The sequence below is a fragment of the Lampetra fluviatilis genome, chromosome 30 (assembly GCF_964198595.1).
Source record: "Lampetra fluviatilis chromosome 30, kcLamFluv1.1, whole genome shotgun sequence".
NCBI classification, from domain to species: Eukaryota; Metazoa; Chordata; class Hyperoartia; order Petromyzontiformes; family Petromyzontidae; genus Lampetra; species Lampetra fluviatilis.
Window position 1 is genome coordinate 10975759 of NC_136304.1, and position 22452 is coordinate 10998210.

The window sequence follows — 22452 nt, forward strand, 5'->3', positions numbered from 1 at the left end:
GGACAAGGAACCTTTTCGAACACCGTAACAATGTGATTTCGGCCCTTGAGTCAATTTCCTTTTTGTGACTTCGTTTTGGGTAGAGCGAATGTGGCGACGCAAGTCAAATCGAAATGCCGTGAAGTGAGGAGTTTCATTTGTTCAGGCCACAGGTACCTGGCGCCCCCTGCAAAGTGACGTGGACTGTGATGTGCCGTTTGCACAAAGTGGGGATTTTGGTCGGAGTGACTTGTTTTTCTTGGGCAGCACCAATTGTGAGACTTGTGGATGGCCACACCAGGGTAGCAAACTCAATGTGTTTTATTATTGGTGCTGGCTTCTTGATAAGCACCCACAAAAGCTTTGCTTCTTGTAGAAGGGATGAGCAGACGCTCTCCTGGCAGCACTTACGTGTTTCGCTGTATGAAAGCTGGGGGTAAGGTTCTGGGCGTATTGGCTTAGGCTGGGGGTCGGCAACCTGCGGCTCCCGGGGGCCGCATGCGGCTCTTTAAGGACTGCTTCGTGACGTTATTCACATGCATTGTGGCCCTTGAAATATTGATGATTTTTTGCTTTTACCGAATTCTAAAAGAAATGCTCTTGTTATTTTGGTTGCCGCCCCCTCCTTGGTCGAGGCTGACCAATATTCGTGGGGCGTGGTGCCTCCGTGCCGCCAACAACATCGCTCGATTTATACTAAGGAGGCCGCGTTCTGCAACATGATCTCTGTTCGGCATTACCCTGCACTCCACCTCCACAGAAACATTCTCTCGCTGGTTCACGTCACCCCTGTCCGCTGGTTGCTGGCCAATACGCCACCCCCCCCCGCTCTGTCAGTGGGAGGAGCACTGCCGAGATGTTTTTAATCTGCCTTTGTGTTTTTTGAAAGACACGGGACGTGTGTAGCACCAGAGCGAACGGTACCTTTTGAAACTGATAACACTTTTTTTTTTTAAGAGCATTGTTGTTAATAGCCTTTAAATTGTCTATTTTAAAAATGTTAATTTAAAATATATAATAGAAAAATTTGCAGTTGCAATCAGTTGTTTGTGTGTCCTGCATTAACATGATATTAACTAAAGGCGACACACTGGGGGTAATGTACATGCCGTTTTCGCGGTGGTGGGAGGCTGTGTTGTGGAAATACTTCTTCCACAACACACTGAGCTGCGGTTCACGTGTTCATCGCTGAGTGCTCAACCTAACATTCCCTGGCGTATACAGGTTACTCTCCGTGTCGTGCGAGCGGGCAGCAAAGAGCATTTAATTATCCACGTTTGCAGCGTCAGGTATTTTGTGGGAATGTCACCTTGTTTGTATATTTACCCGCCTATTGTCTTACACTAAGCTTACTAAAAGGTATTTGAAAGAACTAAATATTGAGAAGCAGGGGACTGACTAACTTAAATACACCTTTTCGGACATTATCTCAAGCACCAGTCTTGTCAGTGTATCTGAAGAGCTTTCAGACTATGATTTATCATTGCTCATGCCCATGGCTATCGCCATGTTGTGGTGACAGTTTCATCAAACTCCACGCCGTTTGTTTTGCGAGCTCGGCGTCCGTTCGTGTGTCCCAATTATTTTCGTATTGTGAGTTGAATAGCTCAATTGCAACGTTACACGGGAATTTAAAGCATTATAACATGGAAACAAATTTGATGTGTCCGCAAGATATGTAACTGAACATTCTTAAGTGTTATGCAGCCGTATCATAAGTCTTTATATTTTAGTTGTGCCTCTGTATGAGGGACTTGCGTATACCCCCATTGAAACCATGACAGTGTAAAGTCGGTGCAATTAACGTGTTGGGACTGTGACTTTTATTTGGTCAAATTCAGTGGCGAGGACTGTTCCAAAAAATTTGGAACAAACTCTACGATGGTAAATCTTATGGGATAGCCTAAATATATATAACAGTGGGAGACAATTGTGCTCAATGAACGTGATTATTGGTCATGATATACATATGCTGTATAATTATTAGGAAGTGATAGAAAGGCCACTTTACGAAATGTTGCACTATCTCTGCAATTCTTGGCTAAAATTCCACAGACATGTCATGAATTATTGGCCGATAATTCTCACCAGATTTCCATCACTGGCGGATACACTGTGTAAATCGGGCAGTAAAACAGATTTGGTAACAAGTGGCTAAAAAGGTCTCCAATGCTCCGATTAGCACGGTTAACTCGTACGTTGCGAAATAAGTTCAACATACATACATGTTTGAAGCCCCGTCTGGGTACCTATAATAACAAAGCCAGCCCCTTGGCTTCAAAGTAAAATAGCTGCGAGATTTGAATTTCGTATTCATTGTCTCAAAACATTTTGAACATCTCTTAATGGTCTGTGAATCTGCCCAACTTACACCAGTTCACAGGCCAGGGATCGTGCCCGTCTACGTTTCTCTCACAGAGCTTGTGAACACGGTCGATGGTCATGACTCCAGGTGCCCTAAACAATCGCTGCCCCCTGACCTTCAACCACACCAACTCTTGCACAAGCTCTCCCGGTCGTGTCACTTAAGCATAATGGCAACAACGAAAAAGTAAACCGTGGCAGCGAATACGAAAACTGTCGATTCACTTGAAGGACGCAAAGGGACAGGCAGAGCATTGTTGTTAGGGGAGAGCACTTTCTCATAATGTGTGGTACGAGATTGCAACTAAACTATGTTTCCTGCTTTAAAATGCATTTGTAATGGCTTGAGATTCAGAAATTCAAATTGAAAGTGTCCCCTACATTTCCCGCACAAAGTCAAATTTGACGCTTGATTTGCAGTAACCCCCAGATTCCCTCATTTTCTTGCGTCCTACACATCTAACAAAAGTGCCTCGGTAATTAAACCATATGGAATATTTTCATTTAATCCAATATTTTTGCTTTAATCGCATAGCATTTTTGTATTTTGTGAAGCATTTGACTGCTGTGTACAGGTACTAAGTGTATGATGTATATTTTATTTTGTAACTTTCATAAATACTGTTATAACCACGTTATCGAGTGTATAATGTACTGTAAATACGCAGATAATACCAAACATTATTAATGTCAAATAAGTATAAAGATGTTTTTTGTTTAATCATACTTTCAACTTTAAGCATATCGGTTGACTATTAAATATAATAAAAATGTATACCTGCTAGATTATTGCGTTTGTCTTCTTTATGTATCACAATACTAATACTGGTAGGAACCTCCTGGTTACACCAGCCCACAGGGGATTATTGTGTCCGTCTGTCGTGCAGGGAGGGGCTGGGTGGGGAGGGAGGGGCTGGGTGGGGAGGAGAGGGTGGGGCTGGGTGGGGAGGGGCTGGGTGGGGAGGGGCTGGATGGGAAGGGTGGGGAGGGGCTGGATGGGGAGGGTGGGGCTGGGTGGGGCTGGGTGGGGAGGGGCTGGTCACCCCGTGGTGGCCTTATAAAATTCAACGTTTAACCTACTCACGCCGGCTTGTGCCCGCCCTCACAGTCGGGCATATTTGCGGAATACACCACGCCGCCGTTGACCCTGGCCATTGACCGAGCAACCTAACGTTTCTACCAGCTCCCTCCGCAGGAATGTGTTGTCGTCCAATTATGCTCCCTGGACTTTCACGTGGTTAAGCATAACGACTCTTTAAATGACATCTATAAACTTCTGGTTCTCTGCCATGCACTTCATTCTCAGCTTCACGCGTTATGAATTTTGAGCCATTACATGGCGTGTGGAACTGCTGAGAAATTTAAAAGGGGAATGTTTTCTCATGATTATGACTTCCATAGCTCAATGTTGTATGACACACTGCTTCTATCCCTCGCGTTCCTGCAATGCCACAGTCTATGCTGCTGTTGCGCATGAGCTGATCTCACTCCACGTCCATGGTGATCATCTTCTGCGCTCTCCTTTAGCTATCCTTTTACCAGTTTTGCCATACGACCGTCATCCTTTTCCTGTGATGTGTCCTGCTGAAGTTAACTTTTAACAGTCAATATTACGTCTGTTTTGTATGTTTTCTGATCCATATGCTTGTTTTCCTGTTTCGCAACTTAATTATGAACATGGGTCTCTCAATGCTTCTTTGCACAATCTTGATTTGAAGCTTTCGTGACTGCAGGAATCCCTACTCTTTGGTTCTTTCGGTAAAGTCACGTAGGTATCAAATAAAATAAATCACGACGTTTCGGGCACAACACAAGCGTCCGTCACTTTCCCACCTAATGACGTACACTTGTGTTGCGCCTGAAACGTCGTGATTTATTTATTTGCACACTTCAGATTTTGTAGTATGGCATTTTATTTGTCACTACCTACGTTTATGATCCTTGTCATAGACATGCACTTATTTGTGCATTTTTAACGAAGGTAACGATGGACACCGATCATTACAATGACGATGGGCAGTCTTCCCCTTACCAGGGTTGTAATGACTGTGGAGCTGATCGCTGTGAATACGAAGAGACCCTGTGATGATCGCTGCTTTAGCAACACACACACATCGATTCTCAACTCCTCACACTTTATTCCAGCACTGCATCCTGACGATGTTAATATTTACTTTCATCCATTTCTTTACCAACTCTAAATACCTACATTGAATTCAGAAGACTGATGGGTGGGAAACGTGTGTAGTATGGAGAAAAACACAGCAGGCAATTTGGAGGTTGGAAATAGAACGTGGTAGGAAGGTGTTGTAGATGTAACCATAAAGAGGGGGTAGTGATGGGTGGGGCACATGTGCAGGGTGAAGGACAGGTCACTGAGACAGGCATTGAAGTGGCACCCAGAGGTCGGCAACCAAGGCAAGCTCTAAAGCCGAAGTTTAATAATAATCAACAATTAAGTAAAGCCTCCCTCTTCTAAAATGCGCAACAGTGCAATTTACACACTTCAGTGGCAAGATGAAACACAAAATAATAACTGTTGACTGCCCTACAAAGAGAGGTGCCACTCATTTTATTGAGCACAACGAAGGGATGAGGATGATGACAATGATGATGGATTTGCTGAGGCTCCTGAATCATATTTTGGTGTTATTGCTGCTGATGCTATTGCTGCTGTGATGAAGATTTTCTGCTTTTGGTATTGCTGTTGATACTGATGGTGGTGGTGCTACTGCTACTACTGACGATGCTATTGCTACTGCTGCACCTAATGCTGTTGCTGAGGATACTGATGCTCATTTATTTTCTGCTGTTACTGATGCTGGTACTAATGATGATGTCGATGCTATATCTGCTACTGCAGGTGCTAATGATGATAAATATGGAGGTGATGCTACCAAAGATGTTCATGTTACTGCTGACACGGCTGAAGCTGATGGATTGAGCCAACCCACATACTTGCATTTGAACTCGCGACGTATGACTGAGTCAGCCCCTCTGATCGAGTCAGCTTTGTCCTTCCACCAAACTTTTAAAATGTCATCACCGTCATCATTACCAACATTGTCCTTTGCACCTTTAAAGGGGGCCACGAGCACAACTACATTATCACGGCCGTTTCCCCTTTCCCCGTGCCGTACGCTGCTTACGGCGTTGTGTCTGGCGACGTTGCTTTGCCTCCTCTTGTTCCTCCGCTTTGGTGGTTCCATTGGTTCGTGCTCGCCTTTTGGCCCCGACCTGGCGTTCTGATTTCTCCACTGCCTTTCCCGTGGCCCCGCTGGGCTCTGGTGTCTTGGACTGCCGCTTCCTCTTCAGCGTTTCACCAGATTCTGTGGACTGAGGACAGGGGAGTTTATTTTTTGAATAATTTCTGCCATTTTAACTCAAAATTTTATCCCGATTATAGTATTATCAGCATTATGTCTTGATAAAGTGAAAGATACACACTTGAGAAACCAGTTTAATCACGTTTGAGTGGCTGAAACCCAAATACGAACCCAGGAACTCATTGGTTCTGGCTCAGCATCTCTGATCTCTGGCCACCTCAGCTGCCATACCTTTTTGGATGATGATGTTCTTCCTGAATATTCCTTCTGGTTCCCATCATCCGGGGTCTCATCTTCTTGCACGCTGAGTAAGTCTGCCTTCCTATGGAGTAAAGCGACATGCAAAAGAGCGACGCTTAGTGAGCAGTCGGTAAACAATCATAAGTCTTAAGTCAATTGCTAACCTCTCTCATAAATATAGTGCTAATTGTGATTGGGTTTACATTGGTCCAAGAGCTTTCATCATCAACTGAAGGAAATTTATTTTTAAAAATCAATATTGTCCACATTTTGAAGACGGTGAAGGCAACATTGTGGTTAACTTAAGACTGGACTGTGATTCAGTGGACAGATTTGAGGACTTGAGTGATGTGATTTTATTTTTGAGATGTGAGGACTGGAGTGATGTGGCTCAGTAGGCCAGGGCAGGCCACACGTGAGACCTGCAGTAGAAACCATGGGGCAATGGCTAGGACTCACAGACTATGGGCAGCAGAGATTGTCAGAATCCTCTTTCCCATAATGTTGGGGCTCTGTGCGGCCAGACTCCTCACAGCCTGTACGCCCCACACACACACACCAAGGTTCATACATCGATTCATCCATACAATGCAATATAATACCAAGTGTTTTATTATATAGCATCTAACACAATTCAACGTGGATTTTTTTTATGTATAATGCAAGACAATGTGGATTTATCTTTAGCCCGTAGGATAACAGGCCGTAATTGAATATGCGAGTATTTTTTTTTGTTTACATTTAGCCAAGTTTTACAATGACACTGGCACACATTACCTGCTCCGATTTGAATAACATCACAAATTTGACATCCGGTGTGATGCAGGCTGCGCATGAAATATGGTTTAATACGCCTGTATTAACCAGTGCAGCCATTTGGTTCGAACCGCAAATCTCTACAAAAAGCAGCAACACGAATTACCACTCAGCCATGTCACTGCCCAGAGTTCTGCTTTCAGCCACATCATCATCATCAATAGAGTTATATGAAGTAGTACACTCAGTTTTGTACCTTAGTGCTGAACTGAGGTGGCTTGAAGCCTTCGGGAAGGTATCTCTTTGTGTTGGAAAAGCTCTGCAAAACAACATAGCAGTCTAATTGAGTGATGTTTCATTTTAGACTTATGTTAGTTAAGTCTAGGTCTGTAGATTACATTTTTTCATTCTCATAATACAGTCGACTGAAGCACTCAAAATGTAATCCACTCTAACAATTCAATATTGCTTTGTTGCATTGAACAGAGCCCCATAGTTTAGATGCAGTACTCTTGCCAATAACGTTTGGTAACAAAGCAGCCTTGCCATAACATACCTGACCACTGGTGAAACCCAGGTCAAAACCAGTCCAGAGGTTGCTTGTTGAACAAATGGTGCTTGGTTAATATTAAGTCTGGAAAGCCAATAGGCTAATGGACTAAAACATTAATTTCTATATATGTGGAGATGCCAAACGGAGGTCTGCTGATACATGCTTTTGACAGAGCAATGAGATCAGTTCTTGTGCAAGTGTGCAGTCATTGGTGACCAGGCTGAGACCATAAAGTCAATACACTTGAGAATCTGGTTTAATCACAGACGGCTGAAACGCGGATTCGAACCCAGAACTTCAGTGGTGCCAGCTCAGCACTTTGACCTCTGAGCCACCCGGATAGCACGGGTTGTGATTGATGATGAAAGGATCACATTTATTGATGATGAGGACGATATATATTATTTATGGCTAATAGAGAACTCTTTACTCTGCAATGGAATCGAAGGGATACCTGTGTTTTTCATATTCTCACAATCCTGTACCTGGCGCACTAACAGAAATACGCATTTTTATGTAAAAGTATACCAATATGCATTGCGTTTTTTTATATTCTCTAGGTAATAACGAATATTTTGGTAGGGAATTACATTAATAGGACAAATTGAAAGGTTAGAGCAATTTTAAATGAGTCGTGTCAGTCTTCTATATTCGTTACTCCCACCTCTTTGGTGTCGCAATCTATTAAATGTCTTACAAACGTTTTCGCTGTTTTGGTGGCAACGGCCCACAGCCACTAACAATAGATTATCATTGGGGTTGGGAAGAGCCCAGCGAGTAGCCACTCAGGAAACTCGAGGCATAGAATTTTTTTTTTATAGTAGTATGATGAAGAGGATGATGACAATGATGGAGACAGGTGATAATTGTTTTTTTACCCTTTTATCTGGCAACAAAACTGACAACTTTTTTACAAGGAGTCATGTTTGCATTGACCACAATACGCCTTTTGGCATCATCTGGTCCAACACCATGTGAGACTTGGCTCTAAAGAAAGCTGTCTCGGGTGTGGACCAATCAATTTCAAGGACAGTGCATACATTATTAGAGTTATGTTTTTTGTTTGTATTCCGACTGCGGGTATTGTGGTCAATGCAAACATGACTCCTTGTAAAAGAGGTGTCAGTTTTGTTGCCAGATAAAAGTGTAAAAAACAATTATCATATTTCGTTACTGGAAAATGAGGTTCCAATGATGGAGACAGGTGTTAATTTATGACAATGATGATGATGATGATAGTTGCACACCCACCTTGTCGGGTGCTGTGAAGAGTCCGGCTGGCAGCAGTGGTTTGAATGTGGGTTCCAACTTGTACGTGGTGCTCCTAGCTTCAATATACTCCAGTACAATATCACATATGCTGTACAGCTTCTACATACAACACACATAACAAACCCACCACCCATGTGAGTCTATGCATTTCCATGTGAGCCTGTTGATCTTTATGTATCGGTGTCGACGAGTCACCTGGTTGAGCTTGACACTGTTTGGGTGGTGGAGGTCATGAGTCTGCTTGATTAACGCCAACATCCTCCACATGTATGCGTGACTATGGTTCTCATCCGAGTCCAGTAGCACATCCAGTACCAGATGCACACTCCTGGAATAAAGAGACAGAGGCTGAGACAACTAGAAGAGATGATGGCTGGCGGTCGAGAATAATGACGGAGTGGCAGAGAAAGAAGGATTTGATAACTGAGTGTATCCACCGAGAAAATTTACTGATTAAATTGTTCAGGGCCATTGTTCTAAATATTTCCTTTTAGTTATAATAACAGTTATTTTGGGTTATATCGCATATGTGTTGTTAGCCCACAACCACCCGACACAGCCAATTAGTAAGGTTTATTACGTAAACAAAACAAACCAATGAGTTACTACTTCAGCACACCAGTCGTGAAGCGTATGTGTTAAATTTCATTTTAGGGCAGTGCTATCAGAGTCAGTAGAACTGACACGACAAGCAGTGAGAAAGTGGGGCCTTCTCTCTATCCTCTTCCACCTGTGCCGCCCATTCTCACTCGTGGATATCGAGCAGCTGGTTGACACTGTCAGGGTCTCTAAAGTCAGGGTCGTGAGCCAGGAGGTGCACGGTGAAGGGAAGCATGTTCTCTGGCAACAGGGTACGATCCACATCTGTGGGGACATGAAGCAATGCGAGAGAGGGGAGAGGCAGATACAATGGTCACAGAATGCTGTTAAGTTTTGATTTCCAGTTCTAGATCTGTGGAGATGGAGTACATTTTTGAGATGAACACAGCCATGCACATACCCGTGAGTGTGGTGCTACTAGTAGCACTAACGCGCTGGTGCCACAGCTGGCGGCGCACTGCGACGTTGTGCAGAAGGCAGTGGTGCGCGTGGAGACGGCGTTCAGGCATAGGGTCGCGTGCGCATAGCGCAAACGCCGACACAAACTTCAGCGGCAGCCACAGCCGAGTCAGCAATTTATGCAGCTTCACTGCAAAACGCTCGCGCACTTGGAAACACTGGTCCTGCATGAGGAGAGGATATGGGGAAATAAAAAGAGGGGGAAAGAGAGAGAGCAAAAAGAGAGGAGAAATAATGAGGGGAGAGAGTGAGGGGAAAGAGACGGGAGAGTACAAGCAGCTCACAACAGATATCTAGGCCAATGGTTTTCAAACCTTTGCTTGTTATGGACTGCTACAAGCCTGTCTATGTACACTTAAATCTTGATTTGAAGCTTTCGTAACTGCAGGAATCCATACTCTTTGGTTCTTTCGGTAAAGTCACGTAGGTAGAAAAATAAAATAAAAAAATAATATATCACGACGTTTCGATCGCAACACAAGCGGTTGTCCTCAGGCGGAAAAAAATAATCCAGCAGTGGAACTGCTGAACCAGGAAGAACACGGCGAGAGAGCTGTTACAACAAGAGGTTATATATGTGGCGAAGGGCAAACAGGCGGGGTCCGAGCTGGAAAGGAATTCCATCCCCGCACGCAAGCACGTCAGTTGTGTTAATGGGGGAGATTAGGGAGAGAGAGATTAGGGAGAGATTAGCATGAAATGAGCTTCTGTCGCCGTATCGTCTTCGCATATGCGCACAGAGCAGTGTTAATGGGAGATTAGCACTATGTTGATGGGAGAGAGGCAGAGAGATTAGGGAGATTAGCAAGTTAATGTCTTGTCTATGTGTAACACAAGCTGTGGCACTGCCAACTGTGCTGTGAGAGGCAAGCGCGTCAACGCAAGAGAACCACCAACGGTGGTCGCACCAGTGAGACACATAGACCATCACACAGCCAGAACCATCGATACATCGAGGCTAAGGGAGCAGAGGTGGCCATGTTAATGAGACCCCAGCCCTTTAATGCAGAGGCACCCAACAGGGCAATGCAACTCAGAGAGTCGGAGATAACAGCCAAACGGCAGGAAGGATGGAAGCACCACAGCAAGTTACGACTTTGCTTGGTTAATAACGTCCTTCCAATGATTGTTATACCCATCTTATCGGTGTAAATTGTCTCTTGTGTTTATATATCTGGATAGCTTCATGGACACATCTCTGCCGTGGCTGATCATTGTTATAATGCAGTGGGCTCGCACGATATAGTTTTTTTCCGAGACCAAGGTACTCTGCAAACCTTCGTGAGTATAGTACCCTTGAAGTGAATGTTATTGTAAAGTTGGAGAGATTGAAAGGTGGTGGGTGCTGTGGTGTTGGTGATGGGTGGTGTGATGAAGGTGATGCCTGATAGTGTATAGGTTAGGGGTGGGCTGTGTGTCGGTCCTCACATTGATGACGAGCACGCAAAGCTGGAAGTGGCGGTGGGAGAAGACATCTCGGTAGCTGGGCTCCTGAGCCAGCTTCAGCATTGCTACCGCGGCTGCCAAACGCAGGTGAGATTTACTCGCCTCACTGAGGGAACAACACCATTGTCAATTTTGTAAAAAAATAAATGGTGCCCAAAATATTTTTTATCAAAGCGCCAGCGACATATTCCAAAGAGCAGTAGCACATCATCCACTTGTTCGAATCCAGTAAACTGCCCTGGTTAATACTGCGGGTGTATTAAGTGTTAAATGTGCACCGTCTGCTTCATAGTGGATGTTAAAAGTGCCATGATGTCATTTGCAAAGTAGGCCATTGACGTGGTCCAAATTCGCTAGATTTGAAAATGTAATTACAAATTACCTCATTGGGAAACATAGCAACCATCACCTTCTACTGCGAAGCCTTGACAGGACCACCTGAAAAAGGGTCTTGATATTCAGTGAGACTTTCCCGGGTAGTAAAACGTTAACAAAGAGGAGTCAACGACTATGAGTGGATGAAAACTATCAAGTATAACGATGTTTATGACTACCCACTAAATATCAAAGCATGACTGAGTTTCAATTAACGAATCTGAAAGAAGATTCAGATTGAGATCCACCTGATGCTGCCATGCCCCGATAGGTCTCCTTCTGCAACCAGGATTCTGCAGAGCAGGTTCAAGGTAGAGGGGACGAGAGAGGAATCCCTCACTCCCAGCAGCCACCTCACCAGTAGTTTCATGCCCTGCATCTGAGACAATGGGGTTGAGCGTGACAAACCTACGTGTCAATTAAATCGCTACAAATCTTAAGATGATCCAAAATGCTGCTGTCAGACTCCTAACCTACACCCATAAATGACACCACATCACCCCAATACTCCAATCCTTCCACTGGCTCCCAATCGAATCCCAGATCAATTAAAATAATTTTATTAAATATCTTATAAAGTTCCTCCATGGACTTGCCTCTGACTACCTCTCCATTTCATCTCACTCAACTCCTCTCTAAACACTCGCCTACCTATCTCCTCTCATCTCCACTTTCCTTATCTTTCCTGTCCACGACTCCAGTCAACATTTACTCAGTGAGACATCACTCATTCTCCTCTACTGCTCCCATAGTCTGGAATGCCTTTCTCCCAGCCATCCATGCTTCCTCTCCACCCATCAATTGCATTTGGTCTGTTTTATCTTACAACTACAATTGTAGCCTGCCGGACTTATAAGAAATCTTAAGAGCATTTTCTGTACTCCGGCCCCAGGACTCAGGAAGTAAAGAAGGGATGGTATTTCTTCATACCTTAGCAGTTGTTTCAGGAGACACTTCCTCCTTGTCAATCCACAATGCTGGTGTTCTAATTTCTGGAAACTGACACCAAAGACAAAGAGTTATTGTATGGCCTACACAGGCTGCTACAATAATTGTTGTTAGCGATCTATTTTGGCCAGAATGACACGACGGAATCGTGTGGTCAGCACCATTCCTGGTCGTCTTTGTCTTCCCATTGTTAATGTTTATGTAATGTTGTAACTTGGCGGGAGACGACTTTACGGGTAGCACACTCTTTATTAACACCAACTTATTTTACACGGGTGGCTAACTGCAGCCTAACCCACGGGGTTCCCCTGGCTACACCCACACGGGCTCTTCGCCCCGTAGCTTCTCGGAACCCACCCGGCTGGGGTGTCAGTCTCGACTCTGGGTCCCACAGCCTCGTCCCACATAGACGTCAGACCACGGGTCCCATAGTCTCGCCTCTGAGCCGCACAGGGTCCCGGCCCTTACAAGGACAGCAGGACTAGGGGTCTCAGGGCCCTACCTCTTCAACTCCGTCTTCGATCTTCAACTGGTTATTAACTCCTCGAGTGCTCCCGCGCGTCCCCCTTTATAGTCCTCCATGCGGACGTCGCTGAGAGCACCCACCCCAGTTGACCAATCACTGCGCGCTGCCCACGATCCTATTTCCCACATTGTGTCAGCGCGCACAACCACGCACCCCGCGCCGCCCCGTGATACATCACTGTCGGCGTGCGTCAACACCACCACACTCGATGTAGCCACACCCGGCGCGCTCACACACACGCCCCCCCCTGTCAGCGCGTACCGCCACTACATCACCCCCTACCACAGAGCTCGCAGCCGACCCGGCTGCTATAAAAATGTATTCCCCCCCCCCCCCCCCGTGTGTGCCCCGTAACACAAGCAACAATCACAACAACACAACACAATAAGAACTCCGCCATCCGTAAGAATCAGAACATGCCACCGCAACAACAAGAACAATATGTACAAACCGGCGAGCGACAACAATAAATGTGTATACAAAAAATGACTCGTGCAGCGTCCCTTCATTTCCGACCGCCCCTTGAACGGGACATTATACCGGGCAGAAGGGGAACGCGGCGACGAGCTGCAATCTCGGGCCCTCCCTTTTTTTTTTTAATGAAAAGTGTCGTGTCTTAGCACGAGTCCGCCTGGCCGGTCCGTCGTACGGCACCAGACGCGGTTGACCGTCCGGTGGCGCCGGCAGTCCAGGAAGGCACGGGGCAGGCATCGGAGATCCGCGCGTGCCTCGGGGTTCCGGTTCTCGACGGTCAGCAGTCGTCAGGTCCGAGACACCTGGGAGTGGGTCAGGCGGAGACACGTGAGGATCAGACTGCGACACATCCCTCCCCGAGTCGACGGCCACATCACACGCTCGGTCGTTACGGCACAAAGGGAGGCCATGTGGTGCCGCGAAGGGTTTCAGCTGGGAGGGGTGTACGTACCAACGGCGTTTTTCCCATTTAATCTGGATACTCTGGGGTCGCGCAATACGCACGATTTCCACAGGTCCCCTCCATGGTCTCAACAATTTAGGGGACGTAGCCAACGGTGCATGTGGGTAGTGCAGCCAGGCCTTATCGCCTGGTTTCCAATCGTGCGTATACACCTTTCGTGCATGCAATCTTTCGTTAGCGATCTGGCGAGACCTTGAATTCAACCTCGCAGCCTTCCCGCGCTTCAGCCAGTTTGGCGATATTAAATTTGATGTGGTCGGCCAATTTAGACTTCGCACGTGGCTGGGAAATCCCCAGTTGGACATCCATGGGCGGATCGGCCTCCCGCCCATACATGAGAAAAAATGGGGAAAACCCCGTCGCCGCATGGGGGGCCATTCGATAGGCCGCGAGTACCCCAGGTACCTGTAAGTCCCAATCAACCTGATCGTTGCAGACCTGTTGGCACAACATAGAAGTAATCGTCCTGTTTAGACGTTCAACCATTCCATCAGTCTGCGGGTGGTACGGGGAGGTACGCACTTTCTTCGTACCCAACAGGTCGCACACCTCGCGCAACAAAACGCTCGAAAAATTCTTTCCCTGGTCCGTCAGCAAGCGTTCAGGGGCGCCTTTGTCCAAAACATAGCCCTGGACAAAGGCGTCCGCCACTGCCGCAGCCGACTGGTTGGCGAGTGGCCACGCCATGGGCCATCGGGTGAAGTATTCTACGCCAACCAGCAGGTACTTGTTACCCCTAGGTGTAGCGGGAAAGGGCCCCAAGATGTCGAGCGCAACCAGTTCGTTCGTGCGCGAAACCTGGATGGATTGTAGCGGTGGATTAGCCGCTATTGGTGGCGGTTTTCTTTGAGCGCACCCCACACACCCCTTGAGGATGTTTGCCACGTCGCTCCCCATACCCGGCCAATAATAGTCCCGTTGGAGTAGGGCGAGCGTTTTATGAAATCCCAAATGCATGAGTCGTTCGTGAGCAGCCAGAACGACTCTACCCCGCATAGCAGATGGCACAACGAGCGTATGACGCCGGGACATATTGTCCCACTTCATCAGGAGGCCCTGTCTGACCACCCAGGAACCGACCCACGTCTCCCCACCCCCGGGAGCCTCTGCCTTCCGACGCAACGTGAGTAGGGAGCTGTCGGCCATTTGGAGACGGCCCCACTCAATAAGAGGCAACGCGAGTAACGAGTCCCCGCCCGTGGGAGCGGCGGGCGCGTCGACCCGCGGAGCGTCAGTGGCGGCGAGCAAAACTTCCGCGGGGACGGCGACAGGGGGTTTACACCGCGCCGATCCCAGAAGACATGCGCATTCCGAGCGAGGCGACAACCGCGACAAGGCATCCGTATTCGAGTGCCGCAATCCCTTACGGTAAATCGTCGTGAATTGGTAATCTTGGAGGACCTCCAGCCATCGGGACAACTGACCGGAGGGTTGCGCCACCCGCATTGCGTATTGGAGAGCCGCGTGGTCCGTACGAACAGTAAAATGACGGCCGTAGAGATACGACGTGTCACACAGTAGCGTTGTTCCGCAGGTGACAAAACTCTGCTACCGTAGGCGACCACCCGTTCGACCCCCCCGACCACCTGTGAGAGCACTCCCCCGATACCCGTGTTACTGGCATCCGTGTCAAGCAGGAACGGTTGCGTGAAATCGGGGTAACACAAGGGAGGAGCCCGCACTAAGGCGTCCCGAAGGGAGCAGAACGCAGCCTCCTCCTCCGGCCCCCAGTGAAACCTTACCCCTTTAGCCGTCAAAGCGTGTAGGGGCCTGGCTATGGTGGCAAAATTTTCGGCAAAACGGCGGTAGTAGGAGGCGAATCCTATGAAGCTGCGGACCTCAGTGACTGAGGTTGGCGTTGGCCATGAGCTGACGCAGTGCGTCTTAGCAGGGTCTGTAGAGATCCCTGAACGGCCAACGATATGCCCCAAGTACCTGACCGATTCCCGAAGCAGGTGACATTTAGCCGGTTTAAATTTTAATTTAGCGGAACGCATCCTGAGGAACACCCCTCTCAAGCGCTGGAGGTGCTCCTCGAAAGTCCGGCTGAAAACGATGATATCATCGAGGTAAATCAAGCAGGTGTCCCATTGGAGTCCTGACAAAACCAATTCCATGAGCCTCTGGAACGTGGCGGGAGCGGAATGTAGCCCCATGGGCAATCGATTGAATTGAAATAGGCCTCCTGGTGTCCGGAAAGTGGTCTTTGGTTTCGATTCCTCATCGAGGGGCAATTGCCAAAATCCCGAAAGCAGGTCAAGTGTCGAAAAAAACTGTGCTCCCGCCAAGGCATCCAGCGACTCATCCATCCTGGGGAGTGGGTACGCGTCGGCCATCGAGATTTTATTTAGGCGGCGGAAATCCACACAAAACCGCAAGGACCCGTCCTGTTTTTTAACAAGGACGATGGGAGCACCCCACGGACTGGAAGAGGGCGAAATGATGTCGGCAGCCAACATGTCATTAACAGCCGACTGCACATGCTCCTTCTCGGCTGGGCTGAGCCGGAAGGGATTCTGCCGAATTGGGGCCGCGTCACCCGTCGCTATGTGGTGGCGCAACAGGTCCGTGCAGCCAATATCGTACTTGTGTCTGCTAAACACGTCAGCGAATTCGAGTAGCAGGCCCCTCAACGCTCCCAACTGCACACTAGACAAGTTACTAGACCCAGCACACAACGAGTCCAACCATTCTGTCTCCTCCTCCAATGGAGGATGCGTATCGAGGCTAGAATCCGCATGTGCAACGAGCTGTTCATCCACGGGTAGCAGCGCCGCGTGAGCCAGCACCGTGCCCTGTGTGATAACAGCTGGCCGCGACCCCGTATTCAGAACCATAACGAATGGATCCCTGTCCGCCCGCACCATGGTCTGAGCTACCGCTAAGTCGAGGCCCCCAACAGCTCTGTTTGATGGCCCCAACAGAACACCTTGTTCCGCCGCATCCACCCCGAGGGGTTTTCGCAATCGAAGGGGTACCAACATTTGCGATCCCGGGGGCACCCGCACAGTCTGAGTTGCCAGCGCCTGAACCGTTGCACAAACCGTGCGTATTTTGGTAGGACTTGTCAAAAATGCAACACGCCGACCCGATGGAAGCTCAATACAGGCCTGATCGACGAGAATTTTAATGGGCATTTTAGCCAGAAAGTCCGTACCCAGTAAACAAGGAACTGCCAGGGATGATGACACAAAAATAGGACCCGCCAATTTTATATCGCCAATACAAATAGTCGCCCGAATCTGTCCGATAATTCCCAAAGAGCCCCCGTTCGCCGCGTAAAATGGTACGTCCACCGGAAGGGGTCGACATTGGACGGGGAGGATGTTATAAATAAGGTCCGAAATGATAGTGGCCGACGCACCCGTGTCCACCAGCACCCGGACCTCAACCCCGTCAATAAATCCCGTTACTACGGACGACCCGGCCAACGCAGCCACTATCCTGTGGGCCAACTCGGACCATTTGACTGCTCCCGGGCCGTGTACGAACCCCCCTCGCCGAACCGAATCCCCGGCCCCCATACGCGGTCCCCCCACCGCGAAGCGGCGACCCGAGTGTGCCGTGTATGTGGACCGAGCGTGTGGGGTGCCGTGACTTGCCGGGGTTAGCTGGGACGACTTGGGGCCTTGGTCGTCGTCCAGACGTGGTCCCGTGGCGCGCTGACGCGGAGCCCGGCACCCGGACGCGACGTGACCCCGAAGGCTGCAGTTGTAACACATGACGAGGGACGTCGTAGGTTTCGGTTGCTCCAGCTTGCGGGACGATCGTATGGGCGAACGACCTCCCGATCTCCACTCCCCCGGTCTCGACACGGTGAAGGCCTCCTCCCGAGCCGTAGCAGTCGGAGGCTCGGCGAGCGTCGCGGCAGGTGTCGAGATCCCCGCCGATGCACAGACGACCGTCCGCTTGCGCTTGAGGACCTCGTGTGCGTGGATACTTGTAGCAACCCCCAAGGAGCAGATGTCCATTTCGTCCGCCGTATTGATGGGGACTCCCAGGTCGTGAGCCAACGCCAGCAGCTGCTCTGTCACCATGGCGTCCTTCCCCTCCTTGTCCATGCGGGGAAAGGCGGCGTCCGCCAGGGCGAGCAGCGACGTGCGATAGGCGAGCGTAGTTTCTCCCTCCATCTTACGCCGTTCGTAAAACTGGTGGCGACAGGTCGAGGGCGGTCCGAACACCTTAGCCATGAGGTGTAGCGCGGCCTGGAGCGTTGAGCGGGATGACCTCGGGGCGGATGTGAAGGCCGCGAGTGCGTCGTCGTCGAGCGTCGCCGGCAGCGCGCGTAAGGCAGTGGTGTCGGACCACCCCGACATCTCTTGATGTGCGAGGAACCTTCGTTGGAAGGCCCCCCAGTCGCCCCCGTCCGCCTTGAACGCCGTCAGCGCGGGAAGTCTTTGTTGGAAGACCTGGTCGTCGTCCTCCGATGAATGCTTTTCCCGCGCGCCGCTGTGGTTGACGAAAATGGCGGATCCGTCGGCAGGCGCATGGTGGAGAGTTTTGGTGCGCGCCGATGACGCGGGCTGTGTAGAGTGGAGGTCCCCGACCACGTGGTGTCCACGCTTCCCGCCAATCGATGGTGGACCCTCAAAGTTGGCGCCAATTTCAAAACTTTCGGCGTGGAGCGCGTTTTGGTGGGATCCCTCGGGCCGCGCTCCCTCCTCCAACCTCGTTGTCGTCCTCCCGCCTCCAGAAGCGGTGATTTCTGCCAAAATTGAAGCGGCGGCGAGCAGCAACTCCGCCAGGCGGGAGTGTGCATCCTGGAGGCCGGTGTCGGAGGCGAGCGGAGCGTCGGCCATCGCCGCGAAGTGCTGCAGCGGCGGCATCTCTTCGTCCTCGCCTCCCGAAGCTTGCGGTTCCGGTACGCCGTCGTCTTCCCGATCTCGCTCGTGGGTACGGGTAGTCTTCCTAGTATCCATCTGTTTGAAGACAGGTTTACTTCTGACGCCAGTTGTAATGTTGTAACTTGGCGGGAGACGACTTTACGGGTAGCACACTCTTTATTAACACCAACTTATATTACACGGGTGGCTAACTGCAGCCTAACCCACGGGGTTCCCCTGGCTACACCCACACGGGCTCTTACGCCCCGTAGCTTCTCGGAACCCACCCGGCTGGGGTGTCAGTCTCGACTCTGGGTCCCACAGCCTCGTCCCACATGGACGTCAGACCACGGGTCCCATAGTCTCGCCTCTGAGCCGCACAGGGTCCCGGCCCTTACAAGGACAGCAGGACTAGGGGTCTCAGGGCCTTACCTCTTCAACTGCGTCTTCGATCTTCAACTGGTTATTAACTCCTCGAGTGCTCCCGCGCGTCCCCCTTTATAGTCCTCCATGCGGACGTCGCTGAGAGCACCCACCCCAGTTGACCAATCACTGCGCGCTGCCCACGATCCTATTTCCCACAATGTGTCAGCGCGCACAACCACGCACCCCGCGCCGCCCCGTGATCCATCACTGTCGGCGCGCGTCAACACCACCACACTCGATGTAGCCACACCCGGCGCGCTCACACACACGCCCCCCCCTTGTCAGCGCGTACCGCCACTACATTTACACACCACACCAATAAGCAGCGTTGCCAACTCCTTAAAGAGGAAAGTCGCCCAATGTACCTCAATAACCAGCTGGATAGACCTTCTAAAGTGAAAAAAAATGGCAATGGACAATGTTTAAATGGTAAAACAAAGGAAAGATGCAGACCTGAAAAATCTTGCTTATGCCACTCCTGGAGGAAGGGCATTAACGAGAAGTAGCTCTAGAGAGCTCCGCTATGGTGTATGTTTGGCTACTCTTCTACACTGCTCAGATGCTATGAAAACCCCAAAAGTTACTAGATCTAGCGACAATATAATTAAGTTGGCATCTAGAGCTGGGCTACCTTATTATGTCAGTAATCGATTACCTATTACTAATTGTTTTACTCATCTCAGTAGTTTATATTAAAATAGTTAGGGGAAAATAAAAGTCTCACTTCTTTTCCCACATGTGCTGCTGAATGGGAGGTTATGGATGAGGCTTTGGTGATGCCATGGACATTATCAGCAGCAAAGTCACCCTGGGTCTGGCTTATAGGGGGTTTCACGCCTTCGGGAAGCAGGATGTGGGGTGGCTTCTGTCTATAAAGAGGCCCAAGTAATCCACCACGCTTAACATTTTTAGCCGATTAATCGACTTAGCTAACTCATCGTCCCAGCTCCATTGTTGATGCTGTTAATGAGATATGAACCTCACCCTGCTTCCCATCAGCAGCTCTGCAACAATGAAGTCATCCACCAGGGGGGTGACAGAGTTGGAGAATTCTTCTGGCGCCAGCAGGACCACAACACTGACGCAGGCCAGCGGCCCCAGAAGCTTTTCTGGAGCAGTGTCAGCTACCAGCTTACTGCTTGCATGCTGGAGAGAGAGACAATTTGGGGGCTTGTTCAGGATGTAGTTCAAGTGCAATCATTAATTACATTTAACCAAGGTTACTTCACTTGAAAGCACTCCAGAGGTAGCTCTTGTGATATCTGCTTCTACGGTTCGATCTCCAAAACAGGGGTTGCTCTGCTCTGAGAGTTCGAAATGGATTATTCATTGAATTACATTACACCAATGGTGCAATCGGAATAACACTGTGGAAAGAGATAAAAAAAGGAACAAGAGAAAAAGTGCTTGAAAAGACAGTCAGACATACTCATGTGGCTTTTGGCCTATCTCCAATGGAAAGGAGGAAGAAGAATGAAAAGGATATAGCCTCATCAGTGGTTTTTAATGTTCTCCAGAAGGTAATGGTGATGCGACTTGGTTTGAGCATGTGTTTAAAACAAACAGGGTAGAAAGAGAGAGAGAGCCTAAGGGAGAAGTGGAAAGATGTAGTAAAATGAGAAATGAAGACAGTGGATCTGACTAGAGATGAGGAACAAAATGTTGAAGCGCATGGAGAAAAAATATCTAAGCAGCCATCCCCAATGCAAGTGTTTTTTTTTGCTTCAAAGAAAAAAAAAGTTAAACAGGTCACCTGGAACACGTGAGCAAAGTGGCGCTGCCAATCAGGGATGGCACCATGCAGGCAGTGCAGGGCGTGCTTGACTAGGCCGGGTGCACCGTGGCGACACACAAACAGCAGCATGGGTACTAGCTCCCTGCCACACACAACAGTCAATTTGGAACCGCTCTCGAGTTTTCTTGTGTTGAACCGATGCTGGTATAAAAGTTCAATCCCAAAAGGCTGTGTAGCCATTGGGATGTGTAAAAATATTCTTAAATTTTTCATGTGGAGAGAGCGATATGAGAATGATGTGTACAAATTAGCTTTTTGAATGTTATTAATTCCAAGACTCATGCCAAACTGACATTGTATATTCTTAGCATTCATTGATAATGTCTGAGATTCAGAGAGCCAGACTAAGACATATTTAGCGATGCAGCATAACAATCCTAAAGTTCAAGGCTCATAGAGCCAGACTAATAAATGTTTATGATTGTTAGGGTTGCTTGTTGTCTAGGGCTCATAAAGCCATATTAAGGCTGCGTCTTACTTTGGTGTCTCCACACGTTGTGCGAGCATTCCCGGGGCTGTGTTGCGCAGAATGTGCAGAGCGGATGAACAGATCTCCGCGTACTTCACTCTCACACACAGCAGCACAGGCTCCAGCACACGGGGAGAGAGGAATGCATCGGTGTGCACGAAGGACAGCACCTGCCCCACAGCATCACACACACATGCACGGAGAGGCTCGTGTCACGTTCCGAAGTTTTTTCCATACTTTCAAGGACAAAAACAGATTGGAAAGTGTTACAGCATTGACGTGTATTTGCAAGACTTTTCTTCCTTGTTTAAATATTGTATGTGTTAAGGTATTGGATTGATAGCAGTCCGATCTCGCTCACTCTGAGTAGCTCAAATGCTGGTCTAGCATCCTGCAAGATGGGTGCCAGCAAGAGACCCTCTTCTTCCTCCATCGCAGCACTCAGAGGCTCCACACTCCTCACCAGCACCCTGTGACAGTAGGTGGTGGGGGGGGGGGAAGTTATAGTCCAATAACCTCCTCACCAGAGTAATACACATGCATGTGCATGTATAACGCTTTTGTCAATCTACTGCAGACTTAGGACATCTCCATACCTTGCGGGTTGTGGAAGATTATTGGACCAAACTTCATCAAGCTGCTCAGTGTGAGTTGTAAAGGCAAAGAGCATAGACGTAGGGGAAGAGAAATACAGTACAACAAATGATTTTGCTGTACTGCCCCCTGAACAACCTGCACCATGAAGTACGGTCAAATAACTTCTATGACCATCATGACATAGTGAGGCCCTCATCCACCACTGGATTGCACAAAAAGGCTATACATGTATATTAATACTTTATATAGCTCAAGCGATGATGGCCGGTTGGTTCGAGTAATGATGGAGTGGCCACCAAAGGCAGGAACACTGCGGAAATTGAGCGATGTCATCGCCTCATTGTTGCATCGCGAGATAGAGAGATGGTGATGATGTTGCGAGGCCCTCATCCAGCAGTGAATTGACATGTACTGTGTTGAAAGCCGTGTTTTTCTCACTCCACGGCCTCTGCATCGATGATCAGTGGAGCCATACGTCCCAGCAGTTTCATCACAGAACCAACCATGGGCTTGGTCACTGCTCTCACCATCTCCAGCCTCTGTTGTGCTTCCCTCTGTGAA

General features: G+C 48.7%; 1 protein-coding gene across 1 annotated transcript in view; it reads right to left on the minus strand.

The window, feature by feature from the left end:
• Nucleotides 1-5344: 5344 nt before the first annotated feature.
• Nucleotides 5345-22452, minus strand: part of LOC144943271 (sister chromatid cohesion protein PDS5 homolog B-like) — a 28521-nt gene continuing 11413 nt past the window's right edge. Inside the window, exons 16-31 of the mRNA XM_078870611.1 lie at nucleotides 22330-22445; nucleotides 21656-21764; nucleotides 21304-21464; nucleotides 20784-20907; nucleotides 20015-20176; nucleotides 12301-12369; nucleotides 11619-11749; nucleotides 10978-11101; nucleotides 9491-9713; nucleotides 9240-9354; nucleotides 8686-8818; nucleotides 8470-8589; nucleotides 6922-6984; nucleotides 6369-6445; nucleotides 5901-5991; nucleotides 5345-5679 (exon numbers count right to left, since the gene is read on the minus strand). Of these exons, the coding sequence (XP_078726737.1) occupies nucleotides 5452-5679; nucleotides 5901-5991; nucleotides 6369-6445; nucleotides 6922-6984; nucleotides 8470-8589; nucleotides 8686-8818; nucleotides 9240-9354; nucleotides 9491-9713; nucleotides 10978-11101; nucleotides 11619-11749; nucleotides 12301-12369; nucleotides 20015-20176; nucleotides 20784-20907; nucleotides 21304-21464; nucleotides 21656-21764; nucleotides 22330-22445 (2046 nt within the window). The 3' untranslated portion in view covers nucleotides 5345-5451. The remainder of the gene's footprint in view (nucleotides 5680-5900; nucleotides 5992-6368; nucleotides 6446-6921; nucleotides 6985-8469; nucleotides 8590-8685; nucleotides 8819-9239; nucleotides 9355-9490; nucleotides 9714-10977; nucleotides 11102-11618; nucleotides 11750-12300; nucleotides 12370-20014; nucleotides 20177-20783; nucleotides 20908-21303; nucleotides 21465-21655; nucleotides 21765-22329; nucleotides 22446-22452) is intronic.